The sequence below is a fragment of the Eublepharis macularius genome, chromosome 19 (genome assembly GCF_028583425.1).
Source record: "Eublepharis macularius isolate TG4126 chromosome 19, MPM_Emac_v1.0, whole genome shotgun sequence".
Classification (NCBI taxonomy): Eukaryota; Metazoa; Chordata; class Lepidosauria; order Squamata; family Eublepharidae; genus Eublepharis; species Eublepharis macularius.
The window spans coordinates 21,036,576-21,054,216 of NC_072808.1; the positions used below are offsets into that span (position 1 = coordinate 21,036,576).

The 17,641-nt window shown below is 48.0% G+C and overlaps 1 protein-coding gene across 1 annotated transcript in view; it reads right to left on the reverse strand.

Moving 5' to 3' along the window:
- Positions 1-263: 263 nt before the first annotated feature.
- The window catches only part of ZSWIM4 (zinc finger SWIM-type containing 4), a 51,134-nt gene continuing 33,756 nt past the window's right edge, over positions 264-17,641 (reverse strand). The window contains exons 7-14 of the mRNA XM_055003939.1: positions 14,925-15,239; positions 11,925-12,062; positions 10,786-11,040; positions 9,051-9,186; positions 7,936-8,093; positions 7,586-7,749; positions 4,581-4,662; positions 264-3,299 (exon numbers count right to left, since the gene is read on the reverse strand). Coding sequence (XP_054859914.1) covers positions 2,419-3,299; positions 4,581-4,662; positions 7,586-7,749; positions 7,936-8,093; positions 9,051-9,186; positions 10,786-11,040; positions 11,925-12,062; positions 14,925-15,239 — 2,129 coding nt within the window. The 3' untranslated portion in view covers positions 264-2,418. The remainder of the gene's footprint in view (positions 3,300-4,580; positions 4,663-7,585; positions 7,750-7,935; positions 8,094-9,050; positions 9,187-10,785; positions 11,041-11,924; positions 12,063-14,924; positions 15,240-17,641) is intronic.

The following is a 17,641-nucleotide window of genomic DNA, read 5'->3' on the forward strand; positions in this document are numbered from 1 at the left end:
GACAGCATGAGTGGAATTCTGCTTTCACGGCAGCAAATGTAAGAAAATGTGTTGGGACATTCAGAACAAGCAAACTCCAGAAGCGCTTGGCCTTATAACAAAGTTAGTGATGCCGTGGAAGTTATCCTCCTTACTCTTTGATCAGGTCCAAGATGCTTGCTCAGCTAACCCAGCTGGGTGGATTTATTCAGTAATCTTTCCAAGAAACACACACACAAACGGAAAAACAAACCCACACAACATGTTTAAAAGAGAAACCAAACCAAAAAAAAGTTGTGGTTTATGTTAAGCTTTTTACAAAAAAAAAATACAATAAATGATTCAATAAATAGAAAAAAATTACAAAATTACAGGAATTTTTTTAATACAGGAAAACAAGGAAATTAACCCCAAAACTTTAGAACTAACTGGCTAGCTGGCTCCGAAGTGGAGCTGTGCAACACACCAACATCTCCACCAACACGAAGGGCTGTGCCCCAAACACAGCCCCTTCCTCATGCGCACAAACAGGAGTCCTCGCTGGACCCGTTGCCTCTTCATATATATATTAACTTTTAAAACATTATCTTGTCTTCACAATAATCTAATTAGTAGCATGAACTTGTTGTGGTTTGTTCCTGAGTAGACTTTATCCAGCAGAAAAAAAGTGGATTTTGGAGTGGGGTGTTTGAAACACGTCTTTTATCACCCCACTAGTGGCCACTTCAAAATCCTCCCCTACCTTGAGGGGAAACTTGAGATCTCCCCCTCCAAATACAGGGCCAGCCTGACTGCACAAGCAACTGGGGCAGCTGCCAAGGGCAGCAATAACTTAGCGGTGGCAACAAAGGGGCCTGGGATCCGGCCGATGCCCTTGCAACACCAAAAGGAATGCTGCGGAGACACGCCATGGAGGACACGGCACAGGCAAGGGGGCTCAGAAGAGCCTCACACCTGACCCAGGGGAGGACACTTGAGGTATGAACCATCTATCCGTCAGCGGCTCCAGAACACTCTACCAGAGGAGACAGAAGATGGGAGTCCTTCAGTTGTAGGAGTCTGAGGGGCATTGACAGGAAACTCAGGGGGAAAGGGAGAACTACAAAACAGGAACCTGCCCCCCAATGCCCCTTGCCCCCCTCCTGCAGGCAGGATCTGGAGCCAGTCTGTGATCCATGAGCACAGCCAATGGGAAGCTGAAATACTGACAGGGGTGGAGGCAGAGAAACACAAGGGCGAGGATCAGAGAGGGGGCAGGTTCCTGAACACCGTTAGAACCGAAGAGCTGTTGAGTAGAGAAGCCGGCTTACTTGCAGAGATAGCGCCATCAAGCGCGTTAACAGGGACTGAAGCCATTTTAGAAGCACAAATAGGCCATGACCATGGTTGAGGTTCTGAAGTTCTTTGGATCTCTTCCAAAGGCACCTTTCCATGAAAGAGACAGGTGGCCATTGACTCAGGGCACCTGACCTGAGACCTTTCATAGAACTGGGCCAAACCCTAAATTTAAATCCCGTCCGCCACCCACAGACTGATGCCAGCCCCCCTGCCAAGAGTTAGGCGGGAGGCTGCTCTGCTGTGCCAGTATTGCTGGAGAATGTTTGGTCTGGCAAGGCCTCTGTAGGCAAAGCAGCGAAAAGCACCCCCTGCCTGGCATGGAGGATCTTCAGCATGGAGGGTCTGCGTAACTTGAATGCTGTCAGTGCAAGGAGGTGGCAGGGCAGGATGCCTTGCTCCTGTTTCTCCCTTCTGAATGCCCTTTTTCTTGGGACTCCAGAACTAAAACTAATAAAATAAAATAATGGGAGAGGTCGTGGGGAAAGTGGGACAGAGACTGCTTTGAGGACTGAATCCGCCCCACTTTCACCAAGTCTGAAACATTAAACTGGAATAGCAGCTGTGAAATTCCATCGGACTGGATCCCTGCTCTTTGCAAGGCCCAGGAAGGGTCTGAAACCTTCACCCAAAGCAGAGAATTCCTATTGTCATCCTGAGAGTTAATACTGAAATTGGTATCTCCTGCAACCAACGCTGGCCCGGTTCCTTCTCCTCACTCGGAAAGGGCTGGAGGAAGCACTTCCATCTTGAACTGAGCCTGTGCTCAACCAACCCGGATGCTACAGAAATCCCTCCACCCCACCCATGGGCTCCTGCCTGACCCCCAACTTGGAAGCAGAGGCATCTGCTCAGTTCTGCCATCTTGGTGCACCTCCATTTTCAGGAGGGGGGAGGACCTTCCATCCAATGGCTTTCTGAACCCAGGCAGAGCCAGACGCTGCCCAGCCTCTTGTGCCCCAAGGAAAACCACTCTTCTTCCCAGTCCTCTAAGCCAAAGTGCTTCTGCTGAAGGCAGAATGATCTGCCTGCCTTCCTCTTCAGCCAAAGGAATCCCTCCTTGGAATGCCCCTGAGCCAAAGGGTTCCCTCCCTTAAGTGCCCCCTAACCAAAGCGTTCCCGCACGAGCAACATCAGTTTCTTCTTTCCCTTGTAGGTCTGTTTCAGGTTGTCAAGAAACTGGCCAAAGCGCAAGTGCCCATCATGGGCCAGCAGAAAGGTCTCCCGGGCTTTCCCCAGGAACTCGATGAACTCGCCGTAGTGCCGGGGGCTGATGTGGGTGAGGCGTGAGTGGGTCGTACTGACATAGGCAGCTATGGCAGCCTCCAGGAGCTGGCAAAGAGGGGCCTTGTCCACTGTGAACAGCTTCCCCCCTGCGCCGCTTGCTCCACGGCGCCCTGCGCCCAGCGAGGCAAGGCCTGGGGGTGGCAGGCTCCAGCGGTGCAAGATGTCAGAGAGCATGGGTGCACACTGCACACTCTTGATGACCAGCGGGACAATGGCAGCCAGCTCGTTCTTCCCCAGAGACTGGCTGAGGGAGCAGGCCCAAAGAACATCATTGAGGGCAGGGTGGGTGTCCTGGTTGAAGGCGATGCTGAGGTGGGAGAAGGCCAGGGTGGCCAGCTTGTAGGCGCGCAAGGGCAGCCCGCGGTGCTCCATGTACCGGGCCACAGTGAAGAGGTGGGAGTGGCCCATGCCAGCAGAAGCTGCCGAGTCCAGTACAATCTGGTAGGCGGCCTCAAAGGCGGCGTGGTTCTTCTCACAGAGCGTCAGAGCCGGCAGCGCACAGTTCTGGGGGTCCTTCATAGCGCACTGCAACGCCAGTGTCCGGGCACAGCTGCACAGCTCGTCCCGTTGTCCTGCGCTCAGGCTCAGCCTCAGCAGTGTGGCGTGCGTGGTGCCTGTCACAGCCACGATGGTTGTAGCTTCGATGGGCGTGAAGAGCGTGTACCAGTTCTGCATGATGTTCATCAGGGCCTGGACACCTAAAGAGCGGAGATACGGAGAGTCAGTGCAAGCAGTGGGGAGTCACAAAGGGGAGAGTAAAGCGGAGAGGGGCTGTCACTGTGTACTAGGAGAGCGCGCACGCACACTAACACTGGGTATCTATATTCATCAGGATGATACCCAGTGTTAGTGTATCTCCAAACAGAAGTGCGTTCCACAGGTGGAGGCACCATCCCTTAGAAGGCCCTGTCTCCGGCTGCCACACATGTTAGAGCTAAGCTACAAGAGACAAATTACATGAGGAGGAGCATGTGAAGGGAGTCACAATGTTAGTCAGGAAGCTGAGTTTCAAAAGATATCAAAAGGCTCTGTCAATTTCCCCTCTCTACAGAGCCAAAGAGACCCCTGCTCAGAAGGTTTGTTAATTTCCTCTTTGCCTTGGGAAGGCTCTGTCAGTTTCACTTCCCCTTCTAGGAGGCAAAGAGGAAATTAACAAATCCTCTGAGCAGCAATCTCCCTAGCTCTGTAAAGAGAGGAAATTGACAAAGCCTTCCAATCTCTTAAAACAGCTTCCCAGCTAACATTGCGACTCCCTTTATGTGCTCCTCCTTGAGTAATTTGTCTCTTGTAGCTTAGCTCTTATTTCTGGGGGTGGGGCTTGACATGATAAACTTAGCTGGTGAGCTGGAAAGCGTGGAAGAGGAAGTCTCTCTCTCTAATCATAAAACAACTTGTAGTAACGCACAATGGCATGTCATTTTATATCACACAGATTTCAATGAAGAGCTCACAGTTCCAAGTCTGTGTGATATAAAGCAACATGCCATTGTGCGTTACTACAAGTTGTTTTATGATTGAAGAGAGTAGAGAGCCACTGGAGGAAAGAGCAAGTAACAACCTTGGTGATTTATACAGACTGCACTTTATATGGACTGTACTTTGAATTTTTAAAATATTTTTATTTATATTTCAATTTATATACTGCCCATCCTCAGGGGCTCTGAGCGGTGAACAGTTTAAAATCTATAAAAACAAAAAACAACAATACTAAAATCAATATACAAAACAATAATGAAATAAATTAACCAAGTGCAAAGGTGGGGAATTTATTCATTGCCGGTTAGTATCAAACATTGGAAGTTATTGACATTTATTGATTTGTATGTATTGATATATGGATTGAATTGTGAAGATTTCAGATGTTTTTTGTACTATTTATGATAAGCGCTGAGCACTTTATATACATTGCATATTGTTGAATTACAATTCTAAAGACGGGAGTGTGGGAATCGTGCTTTGTTAGATTCACACCCACTCACCAATCTCAGTGGCGCAACTGACCAACCAGCGAACCATTTCCCTGCGGCGCCAGGTCATAGTATTGAGTGTCATTCGCATCACCTGCAGGAAAAACAACGGAAGTCAAACATTTCTTTTCTTTTTTAAAAAAAGATTTTTATTAAATTGAAACAAAATACACAATCAATAAACATTCAAGTTGAAGAAATTAGATCAGTGTACACAATAGCATAAACTATATACATAGACTCTGCTATCTCAATTTTTTAGCCATAGCAAATACATATGATTGATATAAGCGACAAGTATGCAAACGTATAGGCAATAGATTCAGTAGCAAGTGAGAAACATAAGGTAGTCTTTAAGCGAGATATTTTTAACCACTGGGTCCTTGCTTAGAAAGTGGACTAGCACTGGTAACCATTGCTCTACAAAAGAAGATTTATAATTAGGGTTTTCTATGCATTGTGTGAAGTTCGCAAGTTTAGCCATAATGAAACAATCCCAGACATGTGTTAGCCAATTTGAAATAGTTGGAGGCCTTTTGTCTTTCCAACGGGATGCAATTGATTTTTTAGCCGCATATAATAAAGTTGCAATCAAACATTTTTTAGAAGGCGGAATTGCCTCCTTTTGCCAATTATTAAGAAGGATAATCTCCAGTTGTAGAGGGATTTGGTTACCTGTTAGACGCTCTATATAATCAATTACATCCTTCCAGAATTGAGATATATAGGGGCAGTCCCACCAACAGTGCATAAACGTGCCCTTAAAACCACACAGTTTCCAGCACTGTGAGGAGCTATCAGGATTAATGTGGTGAAGCTTAGCAGGAGTTAGGTACCATCTCGTCATTAACTTAATGGACTGCATCCTTATGTCTATGACATTTGTAGTAAACATATATGATTACCAAATGCTTTGCCAGTTTTCCTCTGAGGATTCAATTTTACAGTCCTTCTTCCAAGCCTCTTGATATGGCATAGAACCTGACCAGTTAGGCTTAGAGATGATATTGTAAAGTTTGGAGATAACCCCTTTTTGTGATGTAATGTTCTTTTTCAATATAATTTCGAATTCTGTCAGAGGTTGGAAACATTTCTCAAGAAAGTGGAAATCCCCCGGGAATCCCCAGTGCATGTGAGCAGCTGCACATCATGTGCCTCTCTTTTTTTTCAGGCAGCGTGAAGAAGTGTGACATAGATGGGTGGCTGCTGCTAGCAGAATCCGAGAGTGTCAGCCACTGCAGTCTACCAGCAGACAGATGGGAAGGTGTGAGACAGGGAGCCCTGCAGGGCTCTTACTTAACATTCCCTCTCTCGATCCCCAGTGGCCCACTCGGAGGAGTGCTGAATGAGTACTAGAGTTACTCAAGGAAAACAAGTGCAACACGGTCACAGAGCCTTTTGTTTATTTTATACAGCTCTCTGCTCCAAGCAGCCAGATTTCAAACTCTCCAAGGATCAGAAGCGAAACAAAAGAACTAAAAAGAGGGTCCCAACGAAAGACCTGCCCCAACAAAACAGTAAGAGGCAGGAATTCAGCACCTCCTTTTCAGAGGCAGCTCGACTCAGTCCAAGCATTAAGGACAGTCAAAAAGGCTACAGAGAAAACACAGGAATGATACTAAAAGGAATTTGGTAGATCCCCCTGGCAAAGCTGTTGCAAAACGCATAGGGGTTATATATCATTAAAGACTCTTCTCTGAACCATTTGCCTTTTTTTCTTCGAAAAGAAGATGGTCAGATTTAACCTACATAGCCCAATGTGCTAGGATACTTACATGTATATGACTTAAATTTTTACTGTATATTGGTATCACATTTTATATCATATATTTGTTTTACATTTTTAAATCGTATTTTAGGGTAGTATAATTTCTTGTTTCTGTGTTATGCTGGTCTTTGACCATAATAAACTGATTGAGACAGACAGACAGACAGACAGATGCTAGGACAGTCTGTTGTACAAGCTGCCATTCATTTCAAGGGGGCTGGCACAAGAAAACTGTTCAGTGAATGGTGGTTCATGTTCATTAGTGGGTTGGGGGGGGGGTGCTATCTGGATTTTCCATCTCAAGACCCACCAATCAGCTGCAGTTAAATTGCTGTCTGAAACAAATTAAGCAATTCAAATAGCTTATAAAATGTCAATACTGCGCATCTCATCTGCAAGGCAAGAATCTACTTGTCATGCATCCCTCCCCCACCCTAACACACACTTCCAATATACAGAAAGAGGAGAAGCAGCTAGCTAGCACCCAAGTTCAAATCCACCTTTCCATCGCCATGCAAAGACCAGGAATGTGCAATTCGGGTTTCCAATTTGGGATAAATACCCGAATCGGACCCAATTAGTAAAGATTCAGGATTTCCGAATCAGGCCCAGCATGCTTATTTCCTAATCACTTTGTCACAGCCCAGTCTGGGCTCAGTGATAGCAGGGACTCCTCAGGAGAAGAGAAGCTTCATGTAGCCAGCCGGGACTCCTCAGGAGAAGAGGAGCTCTGTGTAGCCAGCCCTGACTCAGCAAAGGCCAATCAGAGTTCACAGCCAGCAGCTGAGACAGAACCACGTACTCCCAAGCCCTAAACCCACAGGGGAAGCTCAGCCAGGGACTTCTAACACCACAGGGGAAGCCCAGCCGGGTTAGAAACCCGAATCAGAAACCCAAAGTGCACACTCGTAATCTCCATTGTAGGAATCCTTCGTTTTTTTTGTTAAAAATCTGATTTAAGGCCTGGATTCCAACATGATGCCCGCAAAGCAAGGTTTTTCTCCTTGCTCACCATCTCATTTAAACTGGACAACTGTCCAGCCCTAGCAGCTACCAAGATGCTGTGGAAGTGCAAGGGGAAATCCTGTTCCCCCCACCAGCACACATTCAAATCAAGCCTCCAAGTTTACCTGGGACTAGTCAGCCAGAAAGGGCAAGGTTGTTTTTCTTGCTCAGGAGGCATTGATCCTGAGCATCCCTGCAAACCCCACAGTGGGCAGCAGTGCAGCCTGTGAACAGGAATCCTCACCTGCAGGCCAAGTTCCAGAGAAATGTTTAGCAAGGTGGTGTCAGGAGGAGTGTTGGCTGGCGTGGCAGTCTTGCAGGCATCCTGGGCTAGCTTGAACAGCAAGGCCGGAGAGTGAATGTTTTGCTGGATGGAGCCCAAGACCATTCGCTGCCACCTGGGGTCGCCTGAAATAAAGAAGGATGGAGAGTAATTATGCCTTTCTTAGACCGGGGTGGGGGGTGGGGGTAAAATGCATGAATAATTTAACCAGCCTCAATTTGGAAGGGGTGCAGAGAAGCTCAAACCTCAGAAAGTCCAGCCTTCCAAACATATGAACCCTTGTCTCCCTCACCCCCAATAGCCAGAGCTACCTTTAGCAGCTGTCAACATGGCAGATGCCAGCTCACACTGCCTCGTTTCCAGGTGGCCAAGGGTGAACCAGCGGGGGAAACGGTTGGCCATCATGGAATCCAGGGGGTTCTGGTGCAGGAGGTCACTGGTGGGCAACACTGTCTCCAATACTGGGAGCCTGCAGAAGTTGAGAAGAGAACTCTTATGTCCCAACTAATTCAGAAGAGAGGAACACACAGACAGGTTTATGCCCACTTGTTAGTGAGCCCCAGTGAGGCACAGGTGATTTCAAGCAGATCTTTGGAGGAACAGGGGCCAAATCAGCAGTAGAAATGGGAACTGGCCGGATGATTCTTTCCAGTGCCATGTGTGGTAGTAGCAACTGGCAGGAGAGTGGTTGTCAGCAACGAGATCAGGGTGGCATGGCCATAGGTACAAACAGATAGGGTGCAGATACAGAAATATCCAATCACTCTGCAGTATGCCAAATGCTTTCAACCAGCAGACTAAGATCCCTCGAGATTTCCAGATATCGGAGAATCTTTACCCTTGAACGCTTTAACGTTCTACCTTCAGCCCCCTGGCAGGCAGATACCATCGTGCCCCTCTCCCTCGACGGCTCTGCCCATGCCGTACAGGGAAAGTTGAGTCTATTGAACATGTTCTCCTGCACTGCCCATTCTAGAACAACATTCGATTCCAGTATATAGCTGCAATATTGTCAACTTTACCAGGAAGATCTGAACAACTTTATGTCTCCCTCCTTCTTGCAAGTTCTTCCCAGGAGATAACTAATAATGTTGCTAAGTTTTGCCTTTGGGTGTGTGGGAGATGCAAGCTAAGCCTCAATAATTTTATCTCCCTGTTGGAGGAAGGCACTATCCCTCCATCCCCCTACAATTTATGCTCACTATTCTGTGCTTGTCGCATTGCATGTGCCTCCCTTATTTTATTTTACCTTTATTTTCTTATTCCTTTTATTCTTGTTGTTACTGTTGACTTTCTGCAGCTGATTTTGTATCAAAATAAACTTTGTGAATGAGAATGTGATCTTAGTCCCAAAGGACATACGGAAGATCTCTTTGGGACGGAGCTGCAGCGGGGGAGGAGGAGGACGCTGGGCAGGGCTACATACCTCATGGCTCGCAGCGCTAGGCGGTAGGCCAGGTCAGGGTCATAGGGCAGCATGGCGGTGAACAGGTAGCGGGCAAACGTGTGCATGGGAACGCTCTCGCGGAACACAACCTCCCCAAATCCACTGAAGGGGCCCCCTGGGAGAAACAGAAGAGTTACCAGTTAAAGGAAGGTAGCACATTAGCCCAGCTCAGTGCACTTTGCCAGAGAGATCTATGCTGAGGGAGGGCAGGGGTGAAGGGTGAGCTGATGAGCCCATCAGCATTAGTCCCTACTCTCCGTACGGCTGAGTCTGTGGCACAAAGCAAGATCACGCATACCTGTTGCAGAGTCCAGAGCATCTTCAACCACCATTGTTTCCTCCTACAAGTCCCTGAAAGGATGGGTCAGGTTCTGCTCTTTCCGTCCCCCCCCCGCCCACACACACACCCTTTGTCTAAATACTCTAATGGGTTCCAAGCTCACATGCAGGTCTTGAAGTCTGGAGTCTGCATAACTCACAGTTCTGTTAGCAGTCAGACCCCCTCCCCAAGCTAAAAAGGCAGTTTAGGGATATGGAATATCATAAACCCCTTGCTGTAAGTCTTAAGCACTGCTTGGACCCAGGCAAAGTGGATGCTAGGTGACCCGGAGACTGGAAACTTACCAAGCCATAAGTCATAGGGGGATCACTGACTGAACGGCCCCACACCCCGGAGAGAAGCAGAGATAACAAGGTTTCCTGAGACATCGCCCTGCCTAATCCCATCGACACTTTCCTCTGCCTCCCCTCACCCACTTAACCAAATCAAACCTATATAGCACCCCAGATTGCCTTCCCGTCCGGTACTTATCAGGTCATCAAGCAATATTTTTACTTATAATCCATCCCAGATCATCATATCAGACCTTTCCCAAGTTATTGTCCTACTTCCAGACATTAAACCATTGTTTTGGGGGCAAAGATGTCAGTTTTGCCCCAGGACACGTTTTGCCCTATAATTAGACTCCCCAGCCATGTGCTGTGTGTGTGCGCTCTGGATCCAAACACCCACCCTCGAGTTCGCTCGAGCCCTCTCCTCTCACTGTGAAACACTGGAAGTTTTGCTGCTGCTCCCACGGACCTTCCTCCTTCTTCAGGACTGGTAATTATCACCCTGTCCCAAATTACTCTCTCCCATTTCCCCCCCGTTTTCCTAACTAGCCTTGTATATGTGCCGTGTATGGTTTTCTGTATGCTTGCCTTTTATTTCTTTGTTATTCAAACATCTTTCCTGTTGAACATCCACCTGTTTATTCAAGAGTTCTCTAAGGGAACAATCTCCATAGACATAGGTGGAGAAGCCCAATTACCCCTCACACTGTCTCTTTAATGCCAATTAAGGAGTAGAAAAGAGCAAGAGTCCAGTAGCACCTATAAGACTAACAAAATTTCTGGCAGGGTATGAGCTTTCCTGAGCCGCAGCTCACTGCTTCAGAAGTAGGAGACCTTCTGTTTGGATAATGGAGACTCCAGCGCTATCATGTGTCAAGAGGGGGTAGGGTTTGGTCTGCAGAGTGTCATGGCGGTCCTTTCTGGGGTTGGGGGGGAATTAGGCAAAAGCAGCACATCTCATCCCTCCCACAAGCCTTCTACTCCCCACTCTTTCCATGCGCACATGCCTTTGCATGAAAGCAGTCTTCATCCCTTTTGACTGCACCACTGGCCTCGTCTCTGGGGCACACGAAGAAAAGTCTCCGCCCTCACAATGGCCTACCGTCTAGAAGCAAGGCTGCCTGCTTGCGGAGCACGGGGACCAGCCGCTCGTCCAGTTCCATCTCGTCCAAGATGCCAATGAGGTGCTCCTCGCTGCGCACCACCTTGTCCTGGGCATAGAGCCCCTCTGGCATGGATCGCTGCTGCCCAAGCCCCAGCAGGGCCACCTCCAGAGCCAGCGTGAAGTACGACTCACCAGGGCTCGAGGGCACCGGGATGTGCTGGTACAGGGCCTTCTTTGGCTCTGCTGCTGAGTCTGGGAACAGACGGGGGAGTCAAGCAGAAGGCAGGGAAAGGGCAGCAATCAGCCCGCCCCCCCAGGGAGCCCAGAGTTACTGGCTTCTTCCTGCACGATCTTGATCTTGCCTGTGAGAGGCACTTCAATCCTCCTATCAGGAGGCAGCATTGCAAGAACGTCTCTAGCCATACAGTTGTGTCAGAGAGGGAATCTAAAAGGGACACCTGAGCAGGGGAGGAAGGGGATCTTCCAAAGCAACCAATCCAACCATGCAGCAGGAGGTATGAATATAAATGCCCTCTCCAGGTCGAGGCAACTACCAGGGATGTAGCTCAGTCAAAGACAGTTAGCCATTACACTGAACAAGAACCTCCACGTACAAAAGGAGCGTTGCTGAGAACACCAGATACTAGGGAGACACACACCCTCCCTCCCTCCTCTGTGCCTTGCTTATGAGCCTGTGTTGCAGAGAATTCTGACTGACTGCAGCTGGGAACAGAAGGCCAGACTCTGCTTTGATCCAGCAAGGAGGTTCTTACGTTCTGTGGGTCAGTGTGGGCCATGTGAGTTGCACTAAAGGGTAAGTTCACTGTGAGGCTCTCTGTGGCCAGCTCACAGTCCCAATGAGTGAGTGGGTGGGGTGAGTGGGCCTGCCCAACCCAAAATGTGCAAAGCCTCTTTCTTTCTTGCATGACCACAGGAGATGCATGTACCAGGAGCCTCTCCCCCTCCTCACACGGAACCTTTTCTCCAAACAGCAACTTGACCCTAGTTACTAAATCTCCATTGTCATTTTCTAATTTGGGGCTGGGTGTGGTCAGGGGGACAAAGCAGTGAGCTCAGCTCTGCAGAAGAACTAGAAGACTCCCATTCCCCCCACCCGTCTTTTATCCCCCAGTTACCTGCGTAGAGGACCAGCCCCTCATCCTCCGTCCGGCAGGCCTCCAGAAAGGTGCGGCAGAGGCAGCCGATGGGGTCCAGAGGATGCCCCACCCAGCCCTCCAGGTTGGTGATAGTGGTTGTGCCTTTGTGCAAGAGCTCTGGAGGCAAGAAGGAAAAATCAGTAAGAAACCAAACAGAGGCGCCAGCTCAGGTCCAAAAACTGGCTACTGGGCATAATTCTATCTGTGGGATATGGCAGGCAGGCAGGCAGCCGTGATTGCTAGGGAAGGCAGGGATGGTGACTCGGCAGCGAAGCTCAGCGTCCAACTCCTAAAGCTGCACTAGGCTGTGCCCTCTCTTTCCTACTGTTCTAATTCCACTACAGCGTTAAATGAATCACAGCAGCACTGCTCACAGGCTACTAGTGGGTGCATTTTTTAATCCTGCAAACACAAGAGTAGAACAGAGCTACTCCCTGAATTTGTGCTGAGTTTGGGAGATACACAGAAAGCATTAGAGTTATTATGAAACTGTCTAACAGTTATTATTAACCGTTATTATGAAACTGTCTAATTATGGTTTTAATGTAACTTTATTGTAAACTTGTTAGTTATGTTATCCACTCTGAGCCCATTCACAGGGAGGGTGGATTATAAATGTAAACAATCAATCATTAAGATGTCAGCAGGAGTTCGGGTCAATCAGAGAGTCAGTGCAAGGTCAGGGGTATCCACTACTCTTCTCCCAGTTCTGAACCTTGACTTTTATTTATTTATCTATTTATTATTTATTTATGTCATTTATAGTCTGCCTTTCTCACTGAGACTCAAGGTGGATTACATAGGGTGAGATTAGCACAGTCAGTATCAAGGCCATTTCAATAAGCAATGCCCTAGGGTAAATAAATGCAAGTTTGCAAAGATAGTATTAGCAAAAATCCAATACAGAGTTGAAGAAATGCTGAAACAGAGCATAATTGTGTTCTTCGCACATCTACTGCCTTCTCTGTGTAGTGTAACACAAAGGCATCGTGCCTCATTAAGAAACAGTTAAGCTACTGCCCTGGTGGGAGCTCTTGTCAACACTCCCTTTTCACATTTGTCCCTTGCAACAGGAAACAAAAAACCACCACTGACAAGTAGTGACATTCCCTCTTCAGTTCAGGATATCACGCTTGTGGCAAGTACTCTAGTAAGCTAGGGAAGTGGCCCAGCTTGACCTTTAGGCTACCGACAATTTACAGAAACTGCTGCCCAGGAGAAAGATGCCTATATGCTGAGATGCGCCGTCTTTCTTCAGAGTGCACCAAGAGTGAAAGGTCCCAAGGCTGAACTCAGCAGAGGGACTGCATTCAGATGCCTGAACAGACTCAGGGCACAGTTGGCAGTCCGTACAAATGAAAAGGGGTGTCCAAGGCCAATCACATTTGTGGGCCCTCTACAAATAAGCCCTCGGTTTAATAATTCTGGTGATCTAACCAGGGTTTGTCTGATCTTATCAGATCTCAGAAACTAAGCAGGGTCAGCCTTGGTTAATAACTGGAGAGAGACCTCCAATGAAGGCCAGGGTTACAGAGGCAGGCAATGGCAAAAGACTCTGTCTTTTGCCATGAAAACCCCACCAGGGGTCGCCATAAGTCAACTATGAGTTGAGTGCTGGATTTCATTTCATTTCAGCCAGGGTTTAGTTGGATTAGGAAAGGTCTAAGGCTTTTGTGAGCCTGGTATGAGGTCCTTTTTAACTGGAGAGGTCAGGCACTGAATCTAGGACATGCATGTGTTTTTTTCCTGAACAACTGCTCTCTCTTGTCTGGAAACTCCGTGCCCAGAACCTGTTCGAAGCCTTTTAAATCTGATCGTTAGTCCACCCAGCTTGGCATTTACTTCTGTGGTAGGCAGCAGCTCTCTCTAAGACTTCACACACTCTTGCTCTTTCCCAGCTCTGCAACCCGAGATTCTTTCACTGGACATGCAGTGGACTGATCCTGGGACTGTGCACCAGTACTCAGGCCTCCAGGGATGGGTTTGCAAGAACAAACACAGTCTGGGGGGGGGCAAGAGACCCTTGCGCCCCAAAATAGATTACTGCCACCAATTCCCTCTAACTAATCCTAAACTCAAAGACCAAGGAAATAGAGTTCCCAGCCATACCGGGGGTTAATCAAGACGTCAGCCCTACAAGGTAGGCCACCTGCAGAATGAGTTCCACAAAAAGAGTTAAATGGTAGCTGGGCCAATTAGACCAAGATGCTGGATTCAGACTGAAGCCCCCAAACCCAATTAAGATCGCACAAGACTAAAGATTAACAATGTTTATTACAGACTGTGCAAAAGATTACATATATTGAAAATGCACAAAGCATTTGTGTAAAACAATAAAGACTAAATCTGACTAAAACCTAAATCGTTTAGCAAGATGCTCTGCCTGACAAACCAGATGTCACTTTTTTAAGTCAAGCCACAAAGTCGAAACAGAACAGAACACCAAGGGCTAGCTTTCCAGTTTTGTTCCAGAACTAAATGTGGCCAAGAGCTAGCAACCATATCTGACTGCTGATCCAAGAAGAAAGAGCTAACTCAGAAACTCCATTTTTATCCCCTATCCGCCTGCAACGTGGGCGGCTGACTCTAAGAACAAATCAGGGGGGGTTCGCCAAAACGCATGCAGATGGCTCTCTGCAGCTCAGTCCTGCCCCCAGTCCAAGCAACTCGCCCCCATCCGAGCTCTGATGCAAGGGACAACCCCTCTCCGGCCCTTAGCCTCGATACTGCCATGATCTTGCTAGCACCTGGGTTTCGCAAAAGCATGCCTGGGAACTGCTTTCCGTTGACTTTCTCAAAGTTTCCCAGAATTCTCCTCTGAGGACTAACCTGGCAGATCTGCCTTCGCGTGAGTTGGCCAAGAAATGGGGTAAGAGCGAGCCAGACTGTACGCGTGCAAAGCCCCTGCTTCCCACTGTGCTGAGCCTGGGCATCTTGATGCCAGTACCCTCCCCCTCCACCTTCTCTTTCGCTCCTCACCTTTCTTTTGCTGCTTGTAGCTCTCCAGCTGGTGGCGCCGCTGCAAGCGCATGGCATTGACAACCGCCACAGCCAGGCGCAAGGCCTCTCGGGGGTAGCCGTGGGACCGCAAGGCATCTACGCGAGCACAGGCCATGGGGAAGGCGTCCCCCAGCCACAGCGGGTGGCCCTGGGGGTCGAAGCCCAGCTTGTCGCTTCCGCTCTTCAACGAGAGGCCATAGCAGTCGCTACTTAAGATCTTCTGCAGGTGGCAATCGCCCCAGCGCAGCTCTGCTGCCTTGATGGCCCGGCCAAAAACCGTCTGCCGGATGCCAGCTGCCAAGGAGGAACCAGGTTGTAGCACAGATTAATCTTTACTTAAATATTTGCATCCTGTTCTTTCTTTGTGGCTAACAAATAATTAAAAACCAACCAAATAAAATCCCAAATAAACCTAACCTTTCCCCCTAAAACAGTGATGGCGAACCTTTTTGAGCCTGAGTGCCAAAACTGCAACACAAAACCAACTTATTTATTTCAAAGTGCCAGCACTGCAATTAAATCTGAATGCTGAGGTTTTAGTTAAGAAAAAACAACTCATACAGTTGTCCAAACTAATTAACATCTCTCTCTCTCTCTCTCTCTCTCTCTCTCTCTCTCTCACTCACTCACTCACTCACTCACTCACTCACTCACTCACTCACTCACTCACTCAGGAGCCACGAATGAAAGTAAAGCAAGCTAAATCAAAGCAGTTTGCCCTTCTTTACACCAGCAGCCCAGCTTGCAAGCTCTCTCTCTCTCTCACTCAAGAGCCATGACTGAAAGTAAAGCAAGTTAAATCAAAGCAGCTTACTCTTCTTTAGAAAGCCAGCCCCAGCAGCCCGCCTGCTGCCTCCGCTTCCTGCTGCTAGAGACTGGCAGCAGGGAGGCAGCCTTGAGGAAAAGGAATCACGTGGGCAGGGCCAAAACCCATGTGATCTCTGCTCAGAGCTACTGGAACACCATTCCAGGCGTTCCCCCTCCAAATGAGCCCTGGACCTAGCGATCAGCGACTTGGCTCGCGTGCCCACAGAGAGGGCTCTGCGTGCCAGCTGTGGCACGTGTGCCATAGGTTCGCCATTGTTGCCCTAAAAGATACCTGCAATTTATATCCCATTAAAAGCCCTGGAAAATACAATGGTCTTGCAGTCTCTTGTGAAAGTTGCTGAGGAAGACAGTGCCCTCGTTTATGAAAAATATAGAGGTGTTTGGCACAATTGGGCACCAGAACCCTCCCTCCAGCAGGGCGCAACAATTGGATTCTTCACCATTTGTGTAGTGCTGTAGAGCATTTAGAAAAAGCATACACCAAACCAGATGTTCACTCAGACATCTGTACAACAGTGGCATAAGGCAGGACTGGGTCTTGAGTTCTGTAAACTGTTCTGTGGGGATGCAGGGGGTGTTTATTCATCTAGGGCATCTTTTATCTTGCCTTTCCTCTAAGGAGCTCCAGGCACCATACATGCTTCTCCCCTCTTCTATTTTATCCTCACAACAACCCAGCAAGGTAGATTAGGCAGAGTGTGTACAACTGGCCTGAGATCATCCAGTGAATTTCTTGGTAAGGTCTCCCCAATCCTAGCCCAATACTCTAACTGCTGTAGCAGTTAAAAGCTGTCTACACCAGTGGTCGTTTTTATGCTTTTATAGTGGCCGGTGTAATTATTGACAATGCTGAAAGTGGAACTTGATTACAGTGATTCTGTTTCTCTTTTATAATTGCACGTGCTTTAACTGTATTTATTGTTATTTGTTGTTGTTGTTGTGAGCTGCCCTGAGCCCATTCGCAGGGAGGGCAGGATATAAATCCAATAAAATGAAATAATCAATTAACTTCTGGGAGTCCACGTGCGATCCCCTGGGCTGCAAGCACATAACAGGAAATCGAGTGACATCTCAGCCACATGACAGGAAGAGGAGGTGCCAGAATTATGATCTTGCTGGTGTCAAGGCCAGGACCATGTAAGGCCAAAGGAACTGGGGACAGGAAACACAAGTCAGCCACCAGGACAGGGTCCTAGAGTAAAAAGGAAGTCAGGGGGCTGAACTGAGGGGGGATCCTCCCTAATGCTGCCGAGTGGCCTTACTTAGCCATCCTGCACCTCCTGGCAGCTTGCCAGCAATGAGTTGCAGGGGGGTGTACTGTCCCTCCACCGTGCATGCTAGAAAGCTGCTCTGAAAAGCAAAAGGTCCCAGACCAAGCATTGAAAAACAATGGACTATGGGTTGTGTCACTGGCTGGATGTTCTTTCTTGCCAACCTTGGGTTGTGGTGTTGTTAGTTTTGGTGTGTTGTATTTTTTTTTACTGTGACAATAAATTTTATTATTAAAAAAAATAAACTTTACCATAAACCAAGATTTGCATACCTTCAAATCTTACTTCAAAGGGGCTTACTTCAAAGGAGGAGTCCAGGTTATACTAGATTTTAGTATAACCTGGACTCCAAGTGCTCCTTTGAAGTAAGCCCCATTGACTAAAATGGGACTTACTTTTGTACACAGCTTCTCAGGCTTGATCTCTTTGTCTATAACGTAAAAAGCAGTACTTAATCTGCCACCACTCAGTCTTGGCTGAGATCCAGTCAAGCATTTCTCCAGTGCAGGGATCTCCGTCTGGGGAGTGCAGCTTTCTTCTCCCCCCCTTCCTGCTTCAGCCCAGAACACCCTTCCGCTGGTGCTGAAGACGGCTGTA